At 47.0% G+C, this 19,413-nt stretch overlaps 1 protein-coding gene across 1 annotated transcript in view; it reads right to left on the bottom strand.

Annotated features, from left to right (window-relative positions):
• Positions 1-19,413, bottom strand: part of CREB3L2 (cAMP responsive element binding protein 3 like 2) — a 109,679-nt gene that overhangs the window by 7,473 nt on the left and 82,793 nt on the right. The window contains exons 5-8 of the mRNA XM_004594380.3: positions 15,017-15,201; positions 12,504-12,650; positions 11,447-11,505; positions 9,471-9,539 (exon numbers count right to left, since the gene is read on the bottom strand). Coding sequence (XP_004594437.2) covers positions 9,471-9,539; positions 11,447-11,505; positions 12,504-12,650; positions 15,017-15,201 — 460 coding nt within the window. The remainder of the gene's footprint in view (positions 1-9,470; positions 9,540-11,446; positions 11,506-12,503; positions 12,651-15,016; positions 15,202-19,413) is intronic.

Genomic DNA, 19,413 nt, shown 5'->3' with positions numbered 1-19,413 from the left:
CCATTAGATGTCAAGATATTACCATGAAAAAGATCCAAGTTAGAGACAGAAGGGCCATAAAAGAACCCAGGGACAAATAGCAAATAATAAAACTCAATGGCAATGAAGTACACGATAAGAGAATTTCAACGACAAGGACATCTATAAAAACCAGAAGGTAAAATAAATACTTATATCAAAGAGAAAAATGGAGATAATAGATAAAAGCATCCAGGATGCTTTTTTCCCCTGTGTTCCATGTCAGGAAGTCAAACCTCAGCTTTATTTAGAAAACTGGAAAATGTAAGATCTACCCCTTTGTCAGACAGGAAAAACGTAGGCGCTGGCTTGACGACTGCTAAACTGGTACACATGCCAGTACGCTGGAACAAGAGGGTGGGCTCCAAGGGCAGAGGACCCCCAGTGCAGTTGCTGGGTGCCTGCCACCCAGCTTGCGCAGTGCTGAGCACAGGCAGCTAATCAAAACGAATTCTCCTGACCACTTCAACTAGGAGACTCCTGAGTGCCTCCACCTCCTGGGGTGCCTCTGTCGAAGAATGTTTGCTGTCTCCCTTCCTGGTGACAGATGAAGCCAGCTCTTTTTACCGGAAGCCGATAACCTCTTAAGTGATATGTTGGTCTGAGATGATGTAGCAGTTTCTCGGATGCTGCTGGCTGCAGCTTCGCAGGCTTGGCTCACAGCTGCTGCCCCGCCTGCATGAAGGGTCAGGTGCAGAAAATGCAGCCAGTCGACGAAATGGAAAAATCAGTTGAAAACTAAAGCTATAAAAAGTCAGCCATAGGACAGACCCAGTGGTACCTTCAAATCTCAGTATAAAAACCCCCTTTACAATTGTATTTTAAATCATTAGTGATTATGGCTAATTATGGCTTAATGAATTCTTGGGCTTCTGGGAGTAAGGTCTTAATTTAGAGGGGGGGAAAACATTCTTAGCGTATGTTTTATCTGGGTCAACAGATTTTTTTTTCACAACTTGCTAAATTGGAGTGTCCTACACTTGATTGAAAATGTGGATTTTGTCCTGTGGTGAGATGTAAAAATAAACTTCGTGGCTATCCTCACGCAGATCCTTCAGAAGAGCAGTCTAAGGCAGCTGCCAGCCTTGCCCGAAATAAACTGTCACCCTGCATCTTGCATGGCACATCCAAGGAAACTGGGCAAAACATTCAAAAGCATCCAAGAGTGTGAGACATAATCTAGCAATAACTGGGAAGTGCACCAGCATGCTTTCTTTGCATTTGGTGTAACTTTTCCTTTTCTCTTCTGTCTCTTTTATCTCTAAGAATGAGACAGAGCGTGAGAGGCAATGAACAGCGTCACATGGTTCTCACATGTCAGGTACCTAACTTCCTAATGGACTCAGCAATCAGAACCCAAGACAAAAAAATAGCCTGGGCATTCAGTTACTTGGTGTCTTGAGGTCTTCAACTCAGGCTCAGTACGTAGATACATTCCCCATCAAATCTCATCCTTAGAAGTGGAACTTGCTGGGCTACCGTGTGTGGGCACACATGTGTGTACAAACCACTCTAGTCACTCAGTCTCTATCGGAGGTAAAGGAATGGAAGTACCTTAGAGGAATAATTTCCAAATATCAGATCATGAATTGTTAGTGAGTAGACTGTAAAATCAACTGAGCTGTGATTGGTGTATTTTTTTAATGAAACAAGGAGATGGAATACACAGTCTCAGAGAGCATCACATGTGCTTAGTAACTACTAACTGATGAAATGCATTAATTATGTATCAGACATACAGTTACATGTTCCCATGGTAGGTCATTTTATTAGATAAAATGTAAAATGACTGTACAATCAAAACAGTCTGGGTGTCATTTATTTAAACACAAGTCAAAACCACAAAGTCAGTGACTGTGAAGTGGTTAGCCTCATAACAAGAACGGAAGGATCACATACCCTTCCAAGGCAAAACCCGCCCTGAAATCAGCACAATCCACAATCCCCCGAGTCCCAGTCCAGCGTCTAGAGCTGCGACCCAGGAAATTCTGATGAGGACAGGATGTCCAAAGCCAACACTTCTCTACCACAAGGGCCTCTGGTGGAGGATGGGGTGGTAGCAAGACACGGTGTCTATTCGAAGAGCTTCTCTATGTTTTGTAAGGACATTTAAGATCCATGCCCTCTGGGGCCCGGAGTGTAGCCTAGTGGCTGAAGTCCTCGCCTTGCATGTGCCAGGATCTCATCTGGGTGCCGGTTCATATCCTGACTTCTCCACTTCTTATCCATTTCCCTGCCTGTGGCCTGGGAAAACAATTGAGGACAGCCCAAAGCCTTGGGACCACATGGGAGACCCAGAAGAGGCTCCTGGCTCCTGGTTTTAGATCGGTTCAGTTCTGGCTGTTGTAGCCACTTGTGGAGTGAACCAGTGGATGGAAGCTCTTCCTCTCTGTCTCTCCTTCACTCTGTAAATCTGACTTTCCAATAAAAAAAAGCAAATAAATCTTAAAAAAGAAGAATCATGCACTCTGTCAAGGACCTAGACGATGAAGTGTGACATATACAAACCAACCATGCAAGACAAAATGCTGAGTAACACCTATTTATTTATGATCCTTGAGGGCTGTTCATGGAGCTATGGCCTAAACGAAAACATAAATGAATTGTCTTTTTTTTTCTTGCTGGGTAATTGCTGTATTACAAGAGGTTTATTTATGTGGCAGGGACCAAAGAGCATCTCTAAGACACTCTATTACCCACTGGCTGAGGGACGCAAACCAGAAAATTCTGGTATATTTTCTAAAGTTGTACAATTTCTGTCTTTACTATTCAATCACACCAGCATGCTTTTCTAATCTCTCTGAAGTTCAAATATTTCCACGTGAAAAGAAAGAAAGCTAATATTCTCCACACAACCAGGAGTTACAGGTTATGGAGGAGTGAAAGGTAAATTAAAGCAAGCTATAAGTTTACAGAAGAGTCATCCGTTCTTAAACGGTCTCTCCGTGGACACTGGGGGTGGACTTGGTCAGCTGCTATTAGGCTAACAGAGAAGAGCACTTCTACAGAGGACCATAGGGTGTGTGCAGAGAGCAAAACACACACACATCCAGTGCAAACGGATACAGCACTGTGGGCTACACAAACCAGAGTACAAACAAGGTCCAGCAGGCACTGCAGGAGAGACCTTTTCCCAGAATCACACAAACTCAGAACAAGTGGAGTTGGAGATACAGCCTCTAGCCAAGGGTAAGATCGAAGAGGGAAGGTGAGGATCCCTTACTTCTGATCATAACAGAGATACGTATCATGACAGGTGCAGCTCTGATGGCTTGGGAGGGAGTCTGGGCAAAGAGTGTCAATGAAGCTCACAACCCACCCATCTCAAAGGTTCTCCTCACTCTCCATCGTGTCAGGCAAACGTGTCCACTGGTGTCTAACACCTGCTCCTTCCAACTTACCCTGTGAACAAACTGGAATTTAGAAAACTTAACCCCTCAGGCCTCTTCCTCACAGTGGGATGGGATGGACAGAATCACCCACAGGCATAACCTGCTCCTTCCTCCTTTTCTTCTTGGCTCTGCTCCACAGCACTGGGGAAAGATGGATCTTTGGGTTTTTTTAATGCTATATATATTCTTGGGGTATGCCAAGAAAGATCTTGTCTGCTCTTTCACGTGGGCCGCTTCTCAGAGTCGTTTGGGAAACTCTTAAGCTGGAGCAATGAGATAATGTCTCCCTTTAGCAAAAAGCAAGCCTAATAACTGCATGTTATAAAAGCAGTGGCTTCTTCAAGTTAAAGGTTCTTTAGCTATGAGGCAAATTCATCAAGAGCACAGCACCCAAATGGTCTATCCTAGAATGTGGGAGCAACGAGCTTTGCTGTGCTGCGAGTTACAGATTGGTCTCTGACCCAGGAATCTGATGTCTTCCACAAACAAGGTTACACTGAATCCTACACCTGACACACTGGGAGGGACCTCATGCACACACCTGCCCTGTTCACATTCCTCACAAACACAGGCTCCTTGGTTTCAGAGGTGCTCACTTGCCACCTGATTTACCTCCAGAGAACAGAGGTAGAAGTCCACACAGCTCTCGAATATGGACTAGAGCCCCTTGGGCGGCAAGTTCGAAGTTCTGTATCAGCATATGATCTAGAAAATGTAGGGAAGAATTCCAGATAGGCACATTCCTTGGGTCCTGCTGATAATACACCCAATGGAGAGGGGTATGGCTATAGGGGGGATGTAGTAGGGTGTTCTAAATGACTGGGTCTGAAAATAGGGCACTCTTGTTCAGGTCTAAAGCTGGCCCTGTGCTGGGATAAGGTGGTGGTCCTTGAAGGAGAGAGGAGCCCAACTGCGAGAGAAATCAAGGCAAGAACCCTGGGCAGGTATCCGGCACAGTGGGTAAGAGGCGCTCAGGATGCCTACGTCCGATTTCAGAGTGCCTGGGTTGCAGTCCTTTCCTGCCTCTGCTTCTGAGAAGCAGCAGGTGATGCTCTAACACCCCCATGACAGAGCTGGACTCAATTCCAAATTGCTGGCTTTGACCTCATTCAGCCCTTACGGTTGTAAGCATCTGGGGAGTAAACCAACAAATGAAAGTTTGTATCTCTGCTCTGCTTTTCAAATAAATGATTTTTTTTTTTAAAAAAAAAAGAGTTCATATTTTAAAAAGAGAGAAAGTAAAGCAAAGAGTACTATTCTGCCACCCAAAGGGCCTGCACTCCAGTGAGTGAACATGTCTTTCAGGTTGAGCCCAGGATGAAGGGCCCCCTGGGAGACCATGTCACTCCTATCTTGCACATTTCTTGATGGTGTGCAATTAGTGAACCACCTCCCACAGGAAGTGTGAAGGTGTTTTCGCACATTTTGTCTCAGCTCTGAGCGGTTCCTGGGGGAGGAGAGGGAAGCAAAGCAAGAAAAGCAAACTGGCCCCTTCCTCCTCCATGTTTCTGAGCTCAGACGAAAGAGTCTTTTTGTCTAGAAACTCAGCTGCCGCTGAGTCCAGAGCAAACAAGACGCAGGATGGCTTCAAGCGCCGAGCACTGACTTCCACTTGGCCTGGAAGTGGTGAAAGAGAACCACTTTCCTTTGGATTGGTCAGTGGGAACACGCACCTGCCTTTCCTGCCGCGCCATGCATATGGAACAAGGGTACCCAACGTCTCCTGAACCCACTTCCTCTGACCCAGGATCCTGCTCACTTCTCAAAGTCATTTCTCTTCCGTGCAGCTGCCTCCAGGATAGTAATAGAAGAAGCATCAATAGGAACACAAACACAGGTGTGTGTTCATTTAGCCCAACCCTGTACTTAGTTTAAACACTGAGTCACTCACACGGTGTGATATGACGACAGGGTCCCAAAGCCTTCCCTTGCCCCATTCTCTAAACATCAACTCACCGTGGCTGGCTTAAGGCCAGGGGTTGTCCTCTGAGCAAGGGGAAGTCCTTGGCAAGAAGCAGGAGGAGAATGGGGGAAGCAGAGTGAGAGGGAGGCTACCCTTCCCAAATCAAAACACCTCAAAGATATTGGTGGAAGATACCATGAGCCTAGGAGCTCTCTCATTATCTGTGGGAGTGGCCGGCATTGTGGTGCAATGGATTAAGCCTTAGCCTATGATACTGGCTTCCCATATTATTGCTGGGTCATGTGCTGGCTATGCCCTCACTGCTCCAGTGCCCTGATAATTCACTTGGGAAAGCAGTGATAGACCGGCTCCAACGGTAGAGTTGGAAAGCAAGAGAGAGACAGACAGAAAGAGAAGGTAAGGGGGGTAAAGAGAGAGACTGGAAGGCCAGCCTCGGAGAGAGAGTTAGACACACACACAGAGGGAGGGAGAGAGAGAGAGAAAAGATCTACCTTCTATTGGTTCATTTCCCAAGTTGCTGAATCAGCCAGGCCAGGCCAGTGCAGCTCCCAGGCGCTCCCAGGGCTGACGTCCCAGGTGGGTGGCAGCAAGCCAAGCCCTCGGGCATCTTCTGCTGCCTTCCCAACACATTGGCAGGGAGTTGGATGGGAAGTAGATCAGCTGAGACTTGAGTCAGTGCTCGCTTGGACTGCAGATGTCCCAGGCTTCAGCCTGATCCTCTGTGCCACAACTGGGGACCCTGGCCACTTTCAGTAACAACACCCCACTAAGAGGGTTTCAGACACCGACATCAAGAAGTAGATTTTTCTCAACGGAGGTTCAGATATGAATCCTGTAGAAGTATGTTTACTGGTTTGGAAGTATATCAGCATATTTTATTGAAATCAAATAGTTCTTAAAAAAGGAACATATACATTATAAGTACATAGATGTAACATGCTTCAAATGTAAAGATCTCTGAATGAAAAGATCTTGACTTTCAAAAAACCATTTTGTATTTTCAAAGTGGGAAAAATTATACATAGTCTTCACTGAAGTTTAGAAATGTGCTAAACACACTGAGACTATAAAACTAAACAGTTCTTACAATAAATGAAACAACCAAAAAAAAAAAAAAAGAAAAAGAAACCACTTAAAAATCATGTATCTGACAAGCAGTTGGTATCCAAAATATCTAAGAAGTAACACAACCCAATAGCCAAAAACAACAGACTAACTAAAAAATGGGCAATATACTTGAATAGACGTTTCTCCAAAGCAGACATGACATGACCAGAGGGTGCAGGAAAAGCTGCCCAACCGCACAAGTCCATCAGGGAAATACAGATAAAATCCCCTAAGGGATTTCACCTTACAAGTGTTAGGATGGTGGCCACAACACAGCCACGACATAGCACGTGCTGATGAGGGTGTGGAGAAAAGGGAACCCTTCCCCACTCTTGGTAGAGATGTAACTTGGCACAGTCATTATGAAAAATGATACAGAGGTTCCTCAAAAAAATTAAAAATAGAAAGACCATATAATGTAGGGTTTGTGCCCAGAGGAAATGAAATCCACAATGCGCAGAGATCTAATTCCATGGTGACCGACGATACAGATGGCTTTCCTCAGAAAAACACTACATTAACAACCAAAGGGGGAATGATTGCACTTCATTTTCTGAAGCCATAACCTGACATGCAAAGGACTAATCTTCAAGCCCACTGCTAAGACTTGCTGTTAAGCAGAACCCATGCAGAGTTCTCACTCAAGGTCAAAAACAGAGCAGCCCACTGTCAACACGAGGGTGTGCTAAAAGGCACGCGGGATGTTCCAAGTAAATGAAAACCGCAAGACGCTGGTTGATGTCTGACTCGGTCCTTCACTAAACAGTAACAAAATGGGGGGGGGGGGAAGCTATATTGAGAAAGATAAGAAAGAGGGGGAGTACCAACCAGTTGGAATATATGGACCTTATTTGAATATCTGGCTTAAACTCAGAGGAGAAAAAAAGGAAGTGAGCGTGGGAAGAAATGAGCGTCCAGCCCGGAGAGACACTTGCCAGGGCCAGGCGCCTGCAAGTCTTTTCAAGCACAGCCCGACTGCACCTCTGCTGCCACCGTGTGGTCAACGCTATGGCTAACACTCGCATCCTCAGATGAGACCACACTGGACGCAAATTCCAAGGCCACTTTTTGTTAGATTTCCCTTGCTTTTCGCCAGTTCTTGGCCAGGACATGACCCACTCATAAACCTAGGACGTCCGTAGCAGAGACAGCTATAGGTTGAGTGGGATAATGGGATCCAGACAGCCTGAGAGCCCAGCAGGTCTCCCTCTGGTGGTAGCAAAGAGGAGATGCAGCCTCAGGAGGCGGATGGTCAAAGTGACACCAGAGTCGTGACATTTCAAAGCAGCTGTGCTGACCCAGAAGGCCAGAGTGATGCCTCAGGGAGCTGGTGGTGCTTCCTCCTCATGGGCGGAACGCTTGACAGGAACTGGGACAGAGACCCAGGCATCCCTTCCCCTACACCTCTGACTTGGTTCTAGGATGGGGGAAGGGTTGGGGCCATGGGAAGGAGCTCCCACCCGCCTTGGAGGAGCCCCTGAGGAGGGCTCTGCTGGCCACAGGGGAGATCTGAGGTGGCCACCAGGAACATAGGGCAGCCTCTAGCTGCCAGCTAGGAAGACAAGGGGTCTCTGCCCACAATGGCAGGGATGGAAGCTGCCTGGACAGCCTGGGGAGAGCACAGACTCAGGTGGGCAAACTGCACATGAGGCGCGGGTCTCAGAGGTGAGAGGCAGCCACTGGTGGCCCTGCAGGCAGGCTGTGTGTGGGCTGCCGGCCCACGGGTGCGGTACTGCTCGGCGTCAGGAAGCCACGGGGCTCACTGGGCTGTGTCTTGAATAAGGATCAGGGGCCAGACTGCAAAGGTCAACTTTCACGTGTCACAGAGAAAAGTGATTGTCAGGTTCAGCTGGGGACTGGGTGCCGGCAGGGGGCGTGATGTGGGGAGTGGGTACCTGACTGACCTGTTCCATAAGCCCTCACCCTCAGATGCACAGGGGAATCTGGGGGGCCCAGAGGCCCTGATTCTCATTGATGGCAGTTGGAAATGATGAGGATAGGAGCCTGATGCTTGAATCGCAAATGACGAAGAGCCAGGGGCTGGAACTCAAACTCAATGCAACACGAAGAGGTTTAGCCTGCTCCTTCAACACCGGCAGAACTGTTATTAGGTTAGTATTTTCTTGACAAAAGTCCACTTTTTCTCATCTTGATTTATTGTGCCTATGACCAAGAGGGACAAGAACCCCCAGACCACTGTTTGCTTTGCTTTTCAAGCATTGGTGTGCACCTTGTTTGCCCTCAGACACAGATTCAGGAAGCAGCTCTCCACCAGCCACTGTCTTCCCCACACCCCTTAACTGCCTGCGTATGACGCAGCTTGGCACCTCTTCATACTCTTCCCAGTTTGAAGCTGCAGAGCCAAAAAGCCTGGGCTTAGAGGCAGCTCCAGCATTTCCTGGGTGACCCTGGCAAAGTCAGCTACCCCTTCTGAGCCTCATTGCTCTCCTCTAGGTAACAGCGGTGTCCCCAATAACATCTCCAAGAGCCAACAAGCCAGTTCCTGCCAGAGTTCACCATAGCCCAGCAAGTGCAGGAGGAGTGAGAACCAAACTCCTCAGCTGGTTTTTCAAAGTGGCTTTGAGATGGAGTTTATTAACTCGACTTTAGAAACTACATTTTAAAAAACAAACATGGTTTTCTTGTTTCAATCAATCAATCACCAAAATTAGGTGACCATGCTGTGGCCAGTGCCTCTTTGTCCATAGCTAAAGTTTGGTATTATTTCAGGAGAAAATGACTCACTGCCAAGCCTCTGGTTTTTTGTTGTTGTTGTTGTTGTTGTTGTTGTTTTAATAATAACTGTCAGGATCAACCTCTCCACCAAACCTTTCTAAAATGAAGTGTGTGTGTGTGTGTGTGTAGGAGGCAGGTAGAATGTAGCTGACCATGCATCCTGGCATAACCACAGCTTTGAGCGTCATCTCCTCCACTTTCCTTCCTTCTCTGGTCATCTTGGGTTCTGCCTCCTCCTCCGTGTTCACCTCCCACCAGGCAGCCCTTCCAACTGTCCCATTAGCCACACTTACCTGTTGGTGTTCTCTAAGACTTCCACCTTCTTGCGAAGCTCCAGGTTCTCGGTTGAACAAGATTCCACTCTACCAAACAGAGAATAAAGCAAAGCGGTCACTATCAGGAGAGCTGACCCAGGATCTAGCGGAGAAGCATGTGGGATCAGGGCAAAAGGAGAGGACCCACTCTGCCAGGGAGGGGAGGGTCTGAACTTGACCAGGCCGAGCTGGCATGAAGGACCAGGAGCTAAAATAACAGGAGGAAGCAAGGGACAGGTCTCTTGGTAACGGAAGATGAGCAGGGGTGAGACTAGAGGCAAAATCCCTGTGGGTGTTACAACCTGCCCCTCTGCCTCTTCCCTCCCCCAGCCCCTGGCGCCATTCCCAAGGCCTGCCATGCTTCTGCTGCGCCAGCAGTCATCACAGTGCTATGTTCCCCTGGCCAGAAAGACTAATGAGAAATCCTGGGGTCTGGGCGAAGTGCGAGAGAGGCCAGACAAGCTCCAGGCTCTCAGACAAAAATCCTGCTGCTGGAATACACATCCTCCCAAGGAAACGGGAATAGTCATTTAAAAATGTATTTATTGAAAGGCAGAATGAGAGAGAGCGAGAGCGAGCGAGCGAGAGAGAGAGATCTTCTATCTGTTGGTCTGTTTCCCAAACGGCTGCAAGAGCCATGTCTGGGGCAGGCAGAAGCCAAGAGGCAGGGACTCTGGCTCCGCATGGGAGATGGGACAGAAGAGCTTCGGACACCTCCCACCTTCTCCCAGGGCACTGCAGCAGGAACCTGGGTGGGAAGCAAAAGAGAGGGACTCAAACTGGTGCTTCAGTGTGTGAGGCTGGTACTGTAAAGCAGCAGTTTTACCCGCTGTGCTACGATGCCAACCCCACAGAGGAATATCTTGATCTGCTTATCCATAGATAGCAGGGGAACAGAAGGAAGAACCAGTGATACATGTATCAGGGTTTCAATCAGGCGGGAGAAGCACAAGCCTTTCTATAGCAAGCCATTAGGTCGCATCGACCACTTCTCTCCCAGACATACAGGAAGAATTATTTGTGAGTCTGCATAGGCTCATTCTCATCTTAACATGATATTAGTTTGTCGGATGCAGAACTATTTCCTAAGGCTGACAAAAACGTATTTTTAAATTTTTTAACAACCTTCCTGATATTCAGGACTTTCCGGAAAAACAAAAGGTATCTTGCGCTGTTTCTGAGAAGAGTCCTGTGCCTACAGAATGGGCTGAGAGGACGGAAGAGCAGGAGCCGCCAAGCCGACTCAGGTCATTTTGTGTGCATTGTCTACAGTGAGTTGTTTTTATTGGAAAGGAAGATTTACACAGAGAAGGAGAGACAGAGAGATTTTTTTTCAATCTGCCAGCCCACTCCCCAAATGCACGCAATAGCCAGAGCTGAGCTCATCTGAAGCCAGAAACCTGGGGGTTCTTCAGGCACTACCACATAGGAGCAAGGTCCCATCTGTCCTCTGCCGCTTGCCCAGTCCAGAAGCAAGGTGTGGCATCAGAAGGGGAGCCCATCCAGGCTACGGTGCTGCAAGCAGAGGATTAGCCTGATGGGCCACTGCACAGGTCTCCACGGTAATGCCACTCTGAGGGGAAGTACCATCTGTCCTCTCTTGTACTTATCTATTTCAGTAGAGTGTAAGAAAGTTAACATTGGCACTGGGTAGAAACAGAGCCTCCAAGGGTGTCGGGCCCTTTGGCTTGAAACAGTGTGGTTGTAAGGCCCACGAAGTTTAGTGTAAGTGAGGGAGGGAGCCAGCAAAAGGGAGATCTCATCTGTCTGGCTCTCTGCTTTTCAAGTCAATGAAGTCAATTAATTGTCAAAGAGCTTTAACATCCTCTTCTTACAAATGCTCTCTCCTAACCGCCACTAGGTGGCAGGCAAAGCCAGCTGATAACGCAATCATCTTTGCAGGTGACAAGAAATTCAAGCGCTTTTCTTGGTCAGGGATCCACTGGCGGACTTACTTTTTCTCCAGGCTATCCATGTATTCTTTCTTCTTTCTCCTGCTTTCCTGGGCAGAAATCTAGGAAAGAACGTGGGGGAAAGGATTACTTTCTTTTTTTTTTTTTTTTTTTTTTTAGATTTATTTTATTTTTATTACAAAGTCAGATATACTGAGAGGAGGAGAGACAGAGAGGAAGTGGAGCTGCCGGGATTAGAACCAGCGGCCATATGGGATCAAGGCGAGGACCTTAGCCACTAGGCCACGCTGCCAAGCCCGAAAGAATTACTTTCTGAGTACAAAAAGCAACTAAGAGCGGGAGGAAGACAGGAGGTTGTCTTCCTTCCACCTGTTGGCTAACCTGCTGTCATCTCCCCTGCTTTCTTCTCCACCCACTAGGCCCCCCACTGAAAGGGGGCGCTGGCTAGAGCCAGGACAAACTCATGCATCCTAAGCCATTGCCATGGTCTCAGGTGAGCGACTTCAGCTGGTCCAGTTCTCCAGGTACAATAACCCAGGTGGGTTGGGTTGTGCGGGAACTCCCTGCCAGTCCTGCCAGTGGACGCAGAGTGGTTGCTTAGCCCTCAGGACCTTCCTCTATCTGCCTCTTCTCTCCTTCTGCACCTCAGCGTTGCCCCCCGGGCCATCAGGGGCCTGTGAACTCCTGCACGGCTTTAGGATTCGGAGGCTGCCAGGAGCAGCTGGAGACGAGCAGACTGTACAGAATTGTGGGTCACAGACCGCTTTCAAAGAAAGAAAAATCCCCTGATACTTTTCTCTTTATCTACAAGTAATCACTACACGCACTAGAGGAGAATATTTATCACTAGAGGATGAGAACTAAAATTCGACGGCAATTATGACTTCTCTTTGGTGAATGGGTTATCTCAGGCAAAGGAGTGGACACAGCCATTTAGGAGTTCAGTGGATGGAAGGGGTGAAGGAGGGCAGGGATGAGGCAGGAGGACTGGGCCAAGGAGGCAGGAAGGGCATGCTCCCCACCAAGGGATAGGTGGAAGCTGGTCCTTGGCACAGGCAGGGAGGGCCTGCTGCTGCTGGGTTCCGCTCGGAGGACTCACCTTATTCTTGATTTTCCTGCGGATTTTCTTGAGGGCCTTCTCCTCTGACTTTGTCAGGGGCAGCTTGGTGGGGATGGGATAGCCCTCCGCAATCAGAGTCCTCTTCTCCTCTTCTGTCAGGACCAGGGGCCCTGAGCCTTGCAGCTTCTGTGCAGACCAAGGAGCAGGAAACAATGAGAGGAGTGCACCTCGGCACCTGCAGAACCACCCCCGACGGGGTCGCGAGTCTCACACACAAAGACAAGGGCTCCTGTCCGCTTGGAGGGAGAAACACCAGAGGAAACAGTGATGGAGAATGAGCCTGGTGTGGCGCCTGAGACACCAGGGTTGCAACTCAAGGGAGAGGATGAAGAAGGCTTCCCCCACTGCATCCCAGGAAGTACCCCTCGTTAACAGGTTAAAAGAAAAAGCGTGGGATTCATTTTGCACATCCCTCAAGATTTCCTGGCCTTAAAGTAACGAAGCACTTGGAGCTTGGCTTTGTGGCTGAGTTCTGTTGTTCTTCTGAAACTCCAATTTAATGACATGTGCTTGACACACCAGGTGTCGCTTCTCACGCCACTCACGGCTAAGCGCCAGAGCACCTGCTGGCACCTTCCACGCAAGTCTCTGGTTTTAGTAGTCCCATGTGTCCATCAGTACCTCGGATGAGCACTGAGGCTCATCTCATGCAACTCCTAACAGAACACTGTTCTTAGTCACACACTCCAAGACCCTCTCACCTATGTGCCCCATGCTAAATGCCATGGAGTCAAACTCCAGCTCTCAGCAACCTTCCAGTAGCTAAATTCATACCCTGGAAGGATAGCAAAATGGACTGGTAACTGCATGTGCCTTAAACATTTGAGAAAGGGAACATTTCTATGCATTTTTTAAAGAAAGGGGGTGAATTACAGAAACAGGATTGCATTCCAAGTGTAAAGAAGTATTTTGAAAAACAACTTAAGACACCACTCTGCCTAGAGTTCCTGAAGCTATGAAGTGTTGAACATTTATAGGAAAACACATGACTTGGGGCAAGGGTATAATATAGAAGACAGGATTTCTCCACATTTACCTCTGAAGTGGATTGGTCATAATAGACCATTATAGTCGTATAGGATGACAGCTATTCTAGTCATTCGAGGAGGTTCAAGTTGAGAAGGTAAGAAAAGATTGGTAAGAGGATGATATATGCACACATACATGAGAATACAGATTTACAACTCCCTGGGACAGGATGAATCTAAATTTCCCAGTTATGTTCATTGATAGATGGGTCATCTATTTAAGTATTCCATTTACACTTAAATTCTGATAATACTTTACAACATTGATTAGAATCTTCATAAAAATCAATTCATTCATCAGAATCAAAAATGCTAGTTGTACCTACTCCCCCCTGCGTTTAGACAATGTATCCATGTGTATGGGACGGAAGACAGATGACCATGATGCTGAACTTCAGTCTTTGGGCTAAGATTTGTGCTACACACAGAACAGGGTTCAAGTGTCCTACAGATCTGAATCTCAGAGACGACTTCTAATTCATCCGAGATTGTAAGTGGTATCTCTTAAAGACGCTAACTCTTTAAGACGATAGCTTAAAGATAGCTCTTAAAGATGATCTAAATTAATAGCCAATATTCATGTTATAATTTTGAGGAGAAAAAAAAAAAAACAAAACTCCTTATGGTTAGAACTCCGTGAGCACTGAATAAACACTGCAGCTGTAAACATGGAAAAGAGAATTCTGGAAGCAAGATAGAACCTATGGTAGCGCTTCAGGGTTGATTTCTCCCTCTTACAGTCGTGCTCTTGTTTGAAGATGATTTGTCCCTTCTCACTCCTAAACTCATGTGCTGGGGAGGCATTTGGCCTACAGGTGCAGATCTCCATGTCCCACATTGGAGTGCCTGGGTTCAATTCCTGCCTGCACCTTGCACTTCCAGTTTGCTGCTAAGGAAGACCCTGGAAGGCAGTGCTTGCTGATGACTCAAGTACTTGGTTTCCTGCTATCCACAAGAGAGCTATGGCTCTGGGCTTTAGTCCCCACTCAGTCTCAGGACACCAGAGGCATCTGGAACGTGTACCAACAGATGGGACAGACATGTGTATGTGCTTATTGACTAAATAATAATAATAATAATAATAATAAATCCCTGTTAAGACTTGGTCCCCAGTGCCATTGTGTTGGAAGATGGGGCCCTTACAAAATGGAGGGAGCTGCTCCAACAGGCATGGATAATTATGGAAATAATAAATTATTATAAAACAGGTCGGTCTACCCATCTTATTCTTGCTTCTTCCACCTCTGCCTGCTTCCCCTTCAGTTTTTTCTGACATACAAAGCACGACATACAGCCCCCGCCGAGAACCAACAAAAACCTCTTTTCTCTGCAACTTCCTGAGTCTCAGGTGTTCTGTTACAACAACACAGAAAGGGCCAACTCCTTCAGTTATGAAACAGAAACTTCTTCCCTGGAATAAAACCAAACCAAAAGACTGCTCAGAGATGGCCATCGGATACTTACATGTGGAGCTGTGAGGAGAGGAGAAGTGGAGAGGGCAGAAGGGGCCCGGGGCACGGATCTGGCAGGGCTGTGTGTCTGAGGCAAGCTGAAGGGGTGCAGGCGTGGGTTGGGGCTCAGGCTGCCCTCTGAGTCACTGCTGTGACTGCTGGGAGGGGTTGGTGGTAAGTGCAGGTGGTCCACGGAGGCTAGAGACAAGAAGCAGATTCCATCCATCACACGCAGCAAGACTGGGGCCAAGCAATGGTCCAACTGAGCACAGCCACACAAGGGAACTTGGGACAGCTGAACAACAGAATGAGAACTCCAAAGCTCTGAGACTGTTGAGCCGGGGAGGGGAGGGGAGGCCAGGTGCAGAGTGCAGTATAGACTAGTGCTCCTTTTGTATGAAAAAGGAGAAGCTACAGAACCACATTTTCTTGCATTAGCATAAAGACACATGGAACATTTGGATACTGGTGTGAGACCCAGTGGCTCCACTTCTGATCCAGCTCCTTACCAAGATGCCTGAGACAACAGCAGAGGGTGGCTCAGGTGCTTGGACCCCTGCATCTACATGGGAGAGGCAAAAGATTCTTCTGGCTCCTTACTTTTGGCTATGGCTTGGCCCAGCCTGGCCATTGTGGCCATTTGAGGAGTAAACCAGTGGATGGAAGACCTCTCAATCTCTCCGTCTAGCAAGCTGTAACTCGGCCTTTCCAAGAAAAAAAAAATCTTTATGAGAGACAGATAGATAAACAGAGAGGAATACAAAAGTATATACAAGAAATCATGAAAAGAATGACTCAAGGTAAACAGAAAGACATTTTTAGAAGAGATGACAGCAGTTACTCAGCAAAACTTTCAGTGAATTTTTTTAGAGAATAGTTTATGTAGTTTGACTCATAAACCAAGCTAATCTGTTGTGTGCTTTAATGTAAAATCTCTTAAGACAGCAAAACCCAGCAGCCCATGAGGGTTGCCAATAGCTGCTTGGAGAAGGCTCATTTGTTTCTGGAGGAATGTGCATGGTAGGGCCTATAGGCAACAGGCCAAGCATTCTCCATTCAGAAAATACTAAATCCATCCTAAGAGAGATGAGTAGGTGCAGGAGAAATGGGAGTGCAGAGGAGCCTTCCTGAAAGCCCCCTGCCCTGTGCCAGGGCCCCGGGGGCACCACTGGGTATCCAGCGGGTAGCTCTAGGGTCTCAGCAAGAGGCTTCTGCAGGAAGAACCCAATCTGGGTTCAGGCTGAATGTAAGCACTTTTGGGTCTTACCCCGGCTTTTTGTGAACAGTGGGCTCCTCTGTTGAGCAGGCCCCTGTTCCTGAGCCAAGGAAGATAACCTGGGGGAAGTCCTGCAACAGAAACCCTTCTGGGAGCCCCCAGACAATAGGGCCCTCAGTGTAGCTGCTCTGAACTGGGCACAGTGCCTGGCTGCTTTATGCTTATCTGGGTTGATGAAACCAGAGGCCGGCTCGAGGTCATGGTCAGACCTCAGCACTTCATCTCCTAATCCCTTGTTCCAGTGGGCACTGCCCAAGGCACTACCGATGGGGAGAAGCAATCTGAGATGGCTACTGACCTAAAGCAGATAAGGGCACCCCAAGAAACCCCCAGCAGCCCTTGGAGATTCCAGTCAACAACCGGGCAGCTCTCCCACTGTGACCCCTGACTATCCAAGGTCACAGCAAGTGATGGCCCCCACAGCCGCTCCTTGTAGAACCCCTCCCCCGCACATACTCTGCTTCTCTTCCTTCCTCGTACTCCTCCAACACTTCTCTCTCTGTTTTCCAACATACTACATTTCTCTAGATGCTTCCCATCTCCCATCTTCCCAGTCAATGTCTTTCCTGGTTAATGGAATATCCACAAATACTCTTAAAGGGAGAATATTTATTCTAAAATAATCCTGTATTTTCACACCAGCCCTGTCACCAGCCAGCTGAAGGCGGCTAAGCAACATTTACTATGTGCCTTACATAAGCACGTGCTTAGCTAGAAAGTAGGAGGTTTATGAATGCTAATGAAGCTTTTTCCCGTGTCATGAATACCAAGACACTATGACTTTAAAAAAAAAAGTGCATTTAGTTATCATCCCACATCAGAAGGCTGGCTCTGGCTCTGGACCCAAGTTTTCCACAAGTGTAGACCCTTGGAAGACAGCAGTGTTGGCTTAATCATTGGGTTCCTGACACCCACGTGGGAGACCTGGATCGTATCCTTGATTCTAGGCTTGGACCTGGGCCAGTCCTGCCACAGTGGACATTTGGGATGTGAATAAGCACATGAGAGTCTTCTTCCTCCATCCCTCTGTCTTACACACACACACACACACACACACACACACACACACATATCTGGCTTTCAAACACACAAATAAACTACAAGAAAATAGAATCTCAGAAAGCAATCAGGACTTCTGTTAGCATGTACCATTATATTCCCCCAAACTTAGAAATTGTACCTATAGCTCCCTTGTCCCTTTCAGTTGGAAGAGGTCAAATTATTCTACGCAAGGTTGTTTAAAAGTTAATGGAGGGGCTGGCATGGTGGTACATCATGGTAATCCTCTGCTTGAAGTGTCAGCATCCCATGTGGGCACCAGCTGGTATCCCAGCTCCTCCACTTCTGATTCAGCTCCCAGCTTGTGGCTCAGGAAAGCAGCAGAGGATGGCCCAGGTTCTTGGACCCCAACACCATGTGGGAGACCCAGAAGAAGCTTTTGGTTCCTGGCTTCAGATCAGGCTGCTCGGGGAGTGAACCAGTGAATGGAAGATCTTTCTGTGTCTGTGTTTCTCCTTTTCTCTATATAACTCTGCTTTCCAAGTAATATAAAGAATAAAAATTAAAATTAAAAAATTAATGAAAAAGGGAACTAAAAGATAACTCATTTTGGTAAAAACAAAGGGTATTGGAAAAGGCATATAGTGGAAACATTTCAAATTTTTCACACTACATAAACATCTTTTAATTTCATTTTTCCTAAACTACCTTTTCATTTCTTCTTTATAAGGACAGGATACCCAATCCAAAAAAAGAAAGAAAGAAAATCGATTACAAAAAAGTGAGTGATTAACTTGAATTTTATCTCTCCTAACTAGGGAGAGCTACTAGTAGGTCAGTATCAGATTTCCAAGCATCATTTGAAGTGCTCCTTCTAACTTACTGCAAGAGCTGAGGAGAGCAGGCCACTTTGCCTAGAAACTCTGCTGCGTTTGGGCATATTGGATTTCTTTATCTCTGCTTATCCAGGATAGAGAGAAAGGATGGTCATTTACTTGATTCTTGAAACATTTCTCCTCCTGTGACCCCAGATTCTTAAGCCACTATGAGACACTGAGGCAGTTCTGATGCCTTGTGAACCATACTGCAACGCAGATTAAAGGAGCACGGTACATTTGATAATAACAACCAGTGTCATAAAAACTGTCAAAGCAGCATCTAAAGCTACAAGTGAGCAAGGGCTGTGGGTTCAGCTGCTGCTTGTTACATTTATTTATTTATTTGATAGGCAAAGCTAAGGAGAGCTGGAAGAAAGAGAGACAGAGAGAAGTCCTACACCCATTGGTCCACTCTCTGGGTGGCCACAATGGCCATTGCTAGGCCAGGCCAAAGCTAGGAACCTGGAACTTCACCTTGGCTCCCACAGGCTGGCAGAGACCCAAGTACTTGGGCTATCTTCCACTGCTTTACCAGGTGCATTAGTAAGGAGCCAGATTGGAAGAGAAGCTGCCAGGGACTTGAACCAGAACACATATGGTATGACAGCCTTGCAGCCACCGCACCACAATGCCAATCCACTGATGTCTCTGCTTCTTCTTCAGCTTGCTGCTAAGGCAGCCTGAAAGCAGCATATGATGGCTCACGTGCTTGATGACACCAGCAAAGAGTTCTGGGTTCCTAGAACACATCTGCCGGGCGAACCGTGGATGGAAGGTCTCTGTTTCTCTCTCTCTTTGTCACTAGGCCTTCCAAACAGATGAAAACAACACAATTTTCCTTTTAAAAAACTGGAAAGGCATCAATGCATATAATTTAATGCCAAGAAACAGCATCACAATATGGATTCTGATAAATCTTATTAATTTTTAAAATTCTTTTCTTTTTTTATTGATAATAAAGGGCCAACCCAACTGAACAGGCATAATTCAAACTCTGAATTAATAAAATGTGTACCCGTCACACATTTATTACTTTGGCACAGAGCTTTTCTATGACAATTGTGTATACTAAACGTCACTAATGATCTATATTTCCAAATCTGGATTCAAGCATAAACAAAAGGGAGCTGACAGCAGGACCACAGACCCCAAACTCAGATAAATCAGGATGTGTGCAGGATGTCGGTGCACACGATGTAGAGAGCGCCACACTGAGCCACAGGAGGTTCAGAGATCTGTGTCCGGGACACCCAACTA

This window comes from Ochotona princeps, chromosome 25 (genome assembly GCF_030435755.1).
Source record: "Ochotona princeps isolate mOchPri1 chromosome 25, mOchPri1.hap1, whole genome shotgun sequence".
Taxonomy (NCBI): Eukaryota; Metazoa; Chordata; class Mammalia; order Lagomorpha; family Ochotonidae; genus Ochotona; species Ochotona princeps.
Note: the sequence above shows the minus strand (reverse complement) of the source record. Positions and strands in the feature narration are given on the sequence as shown.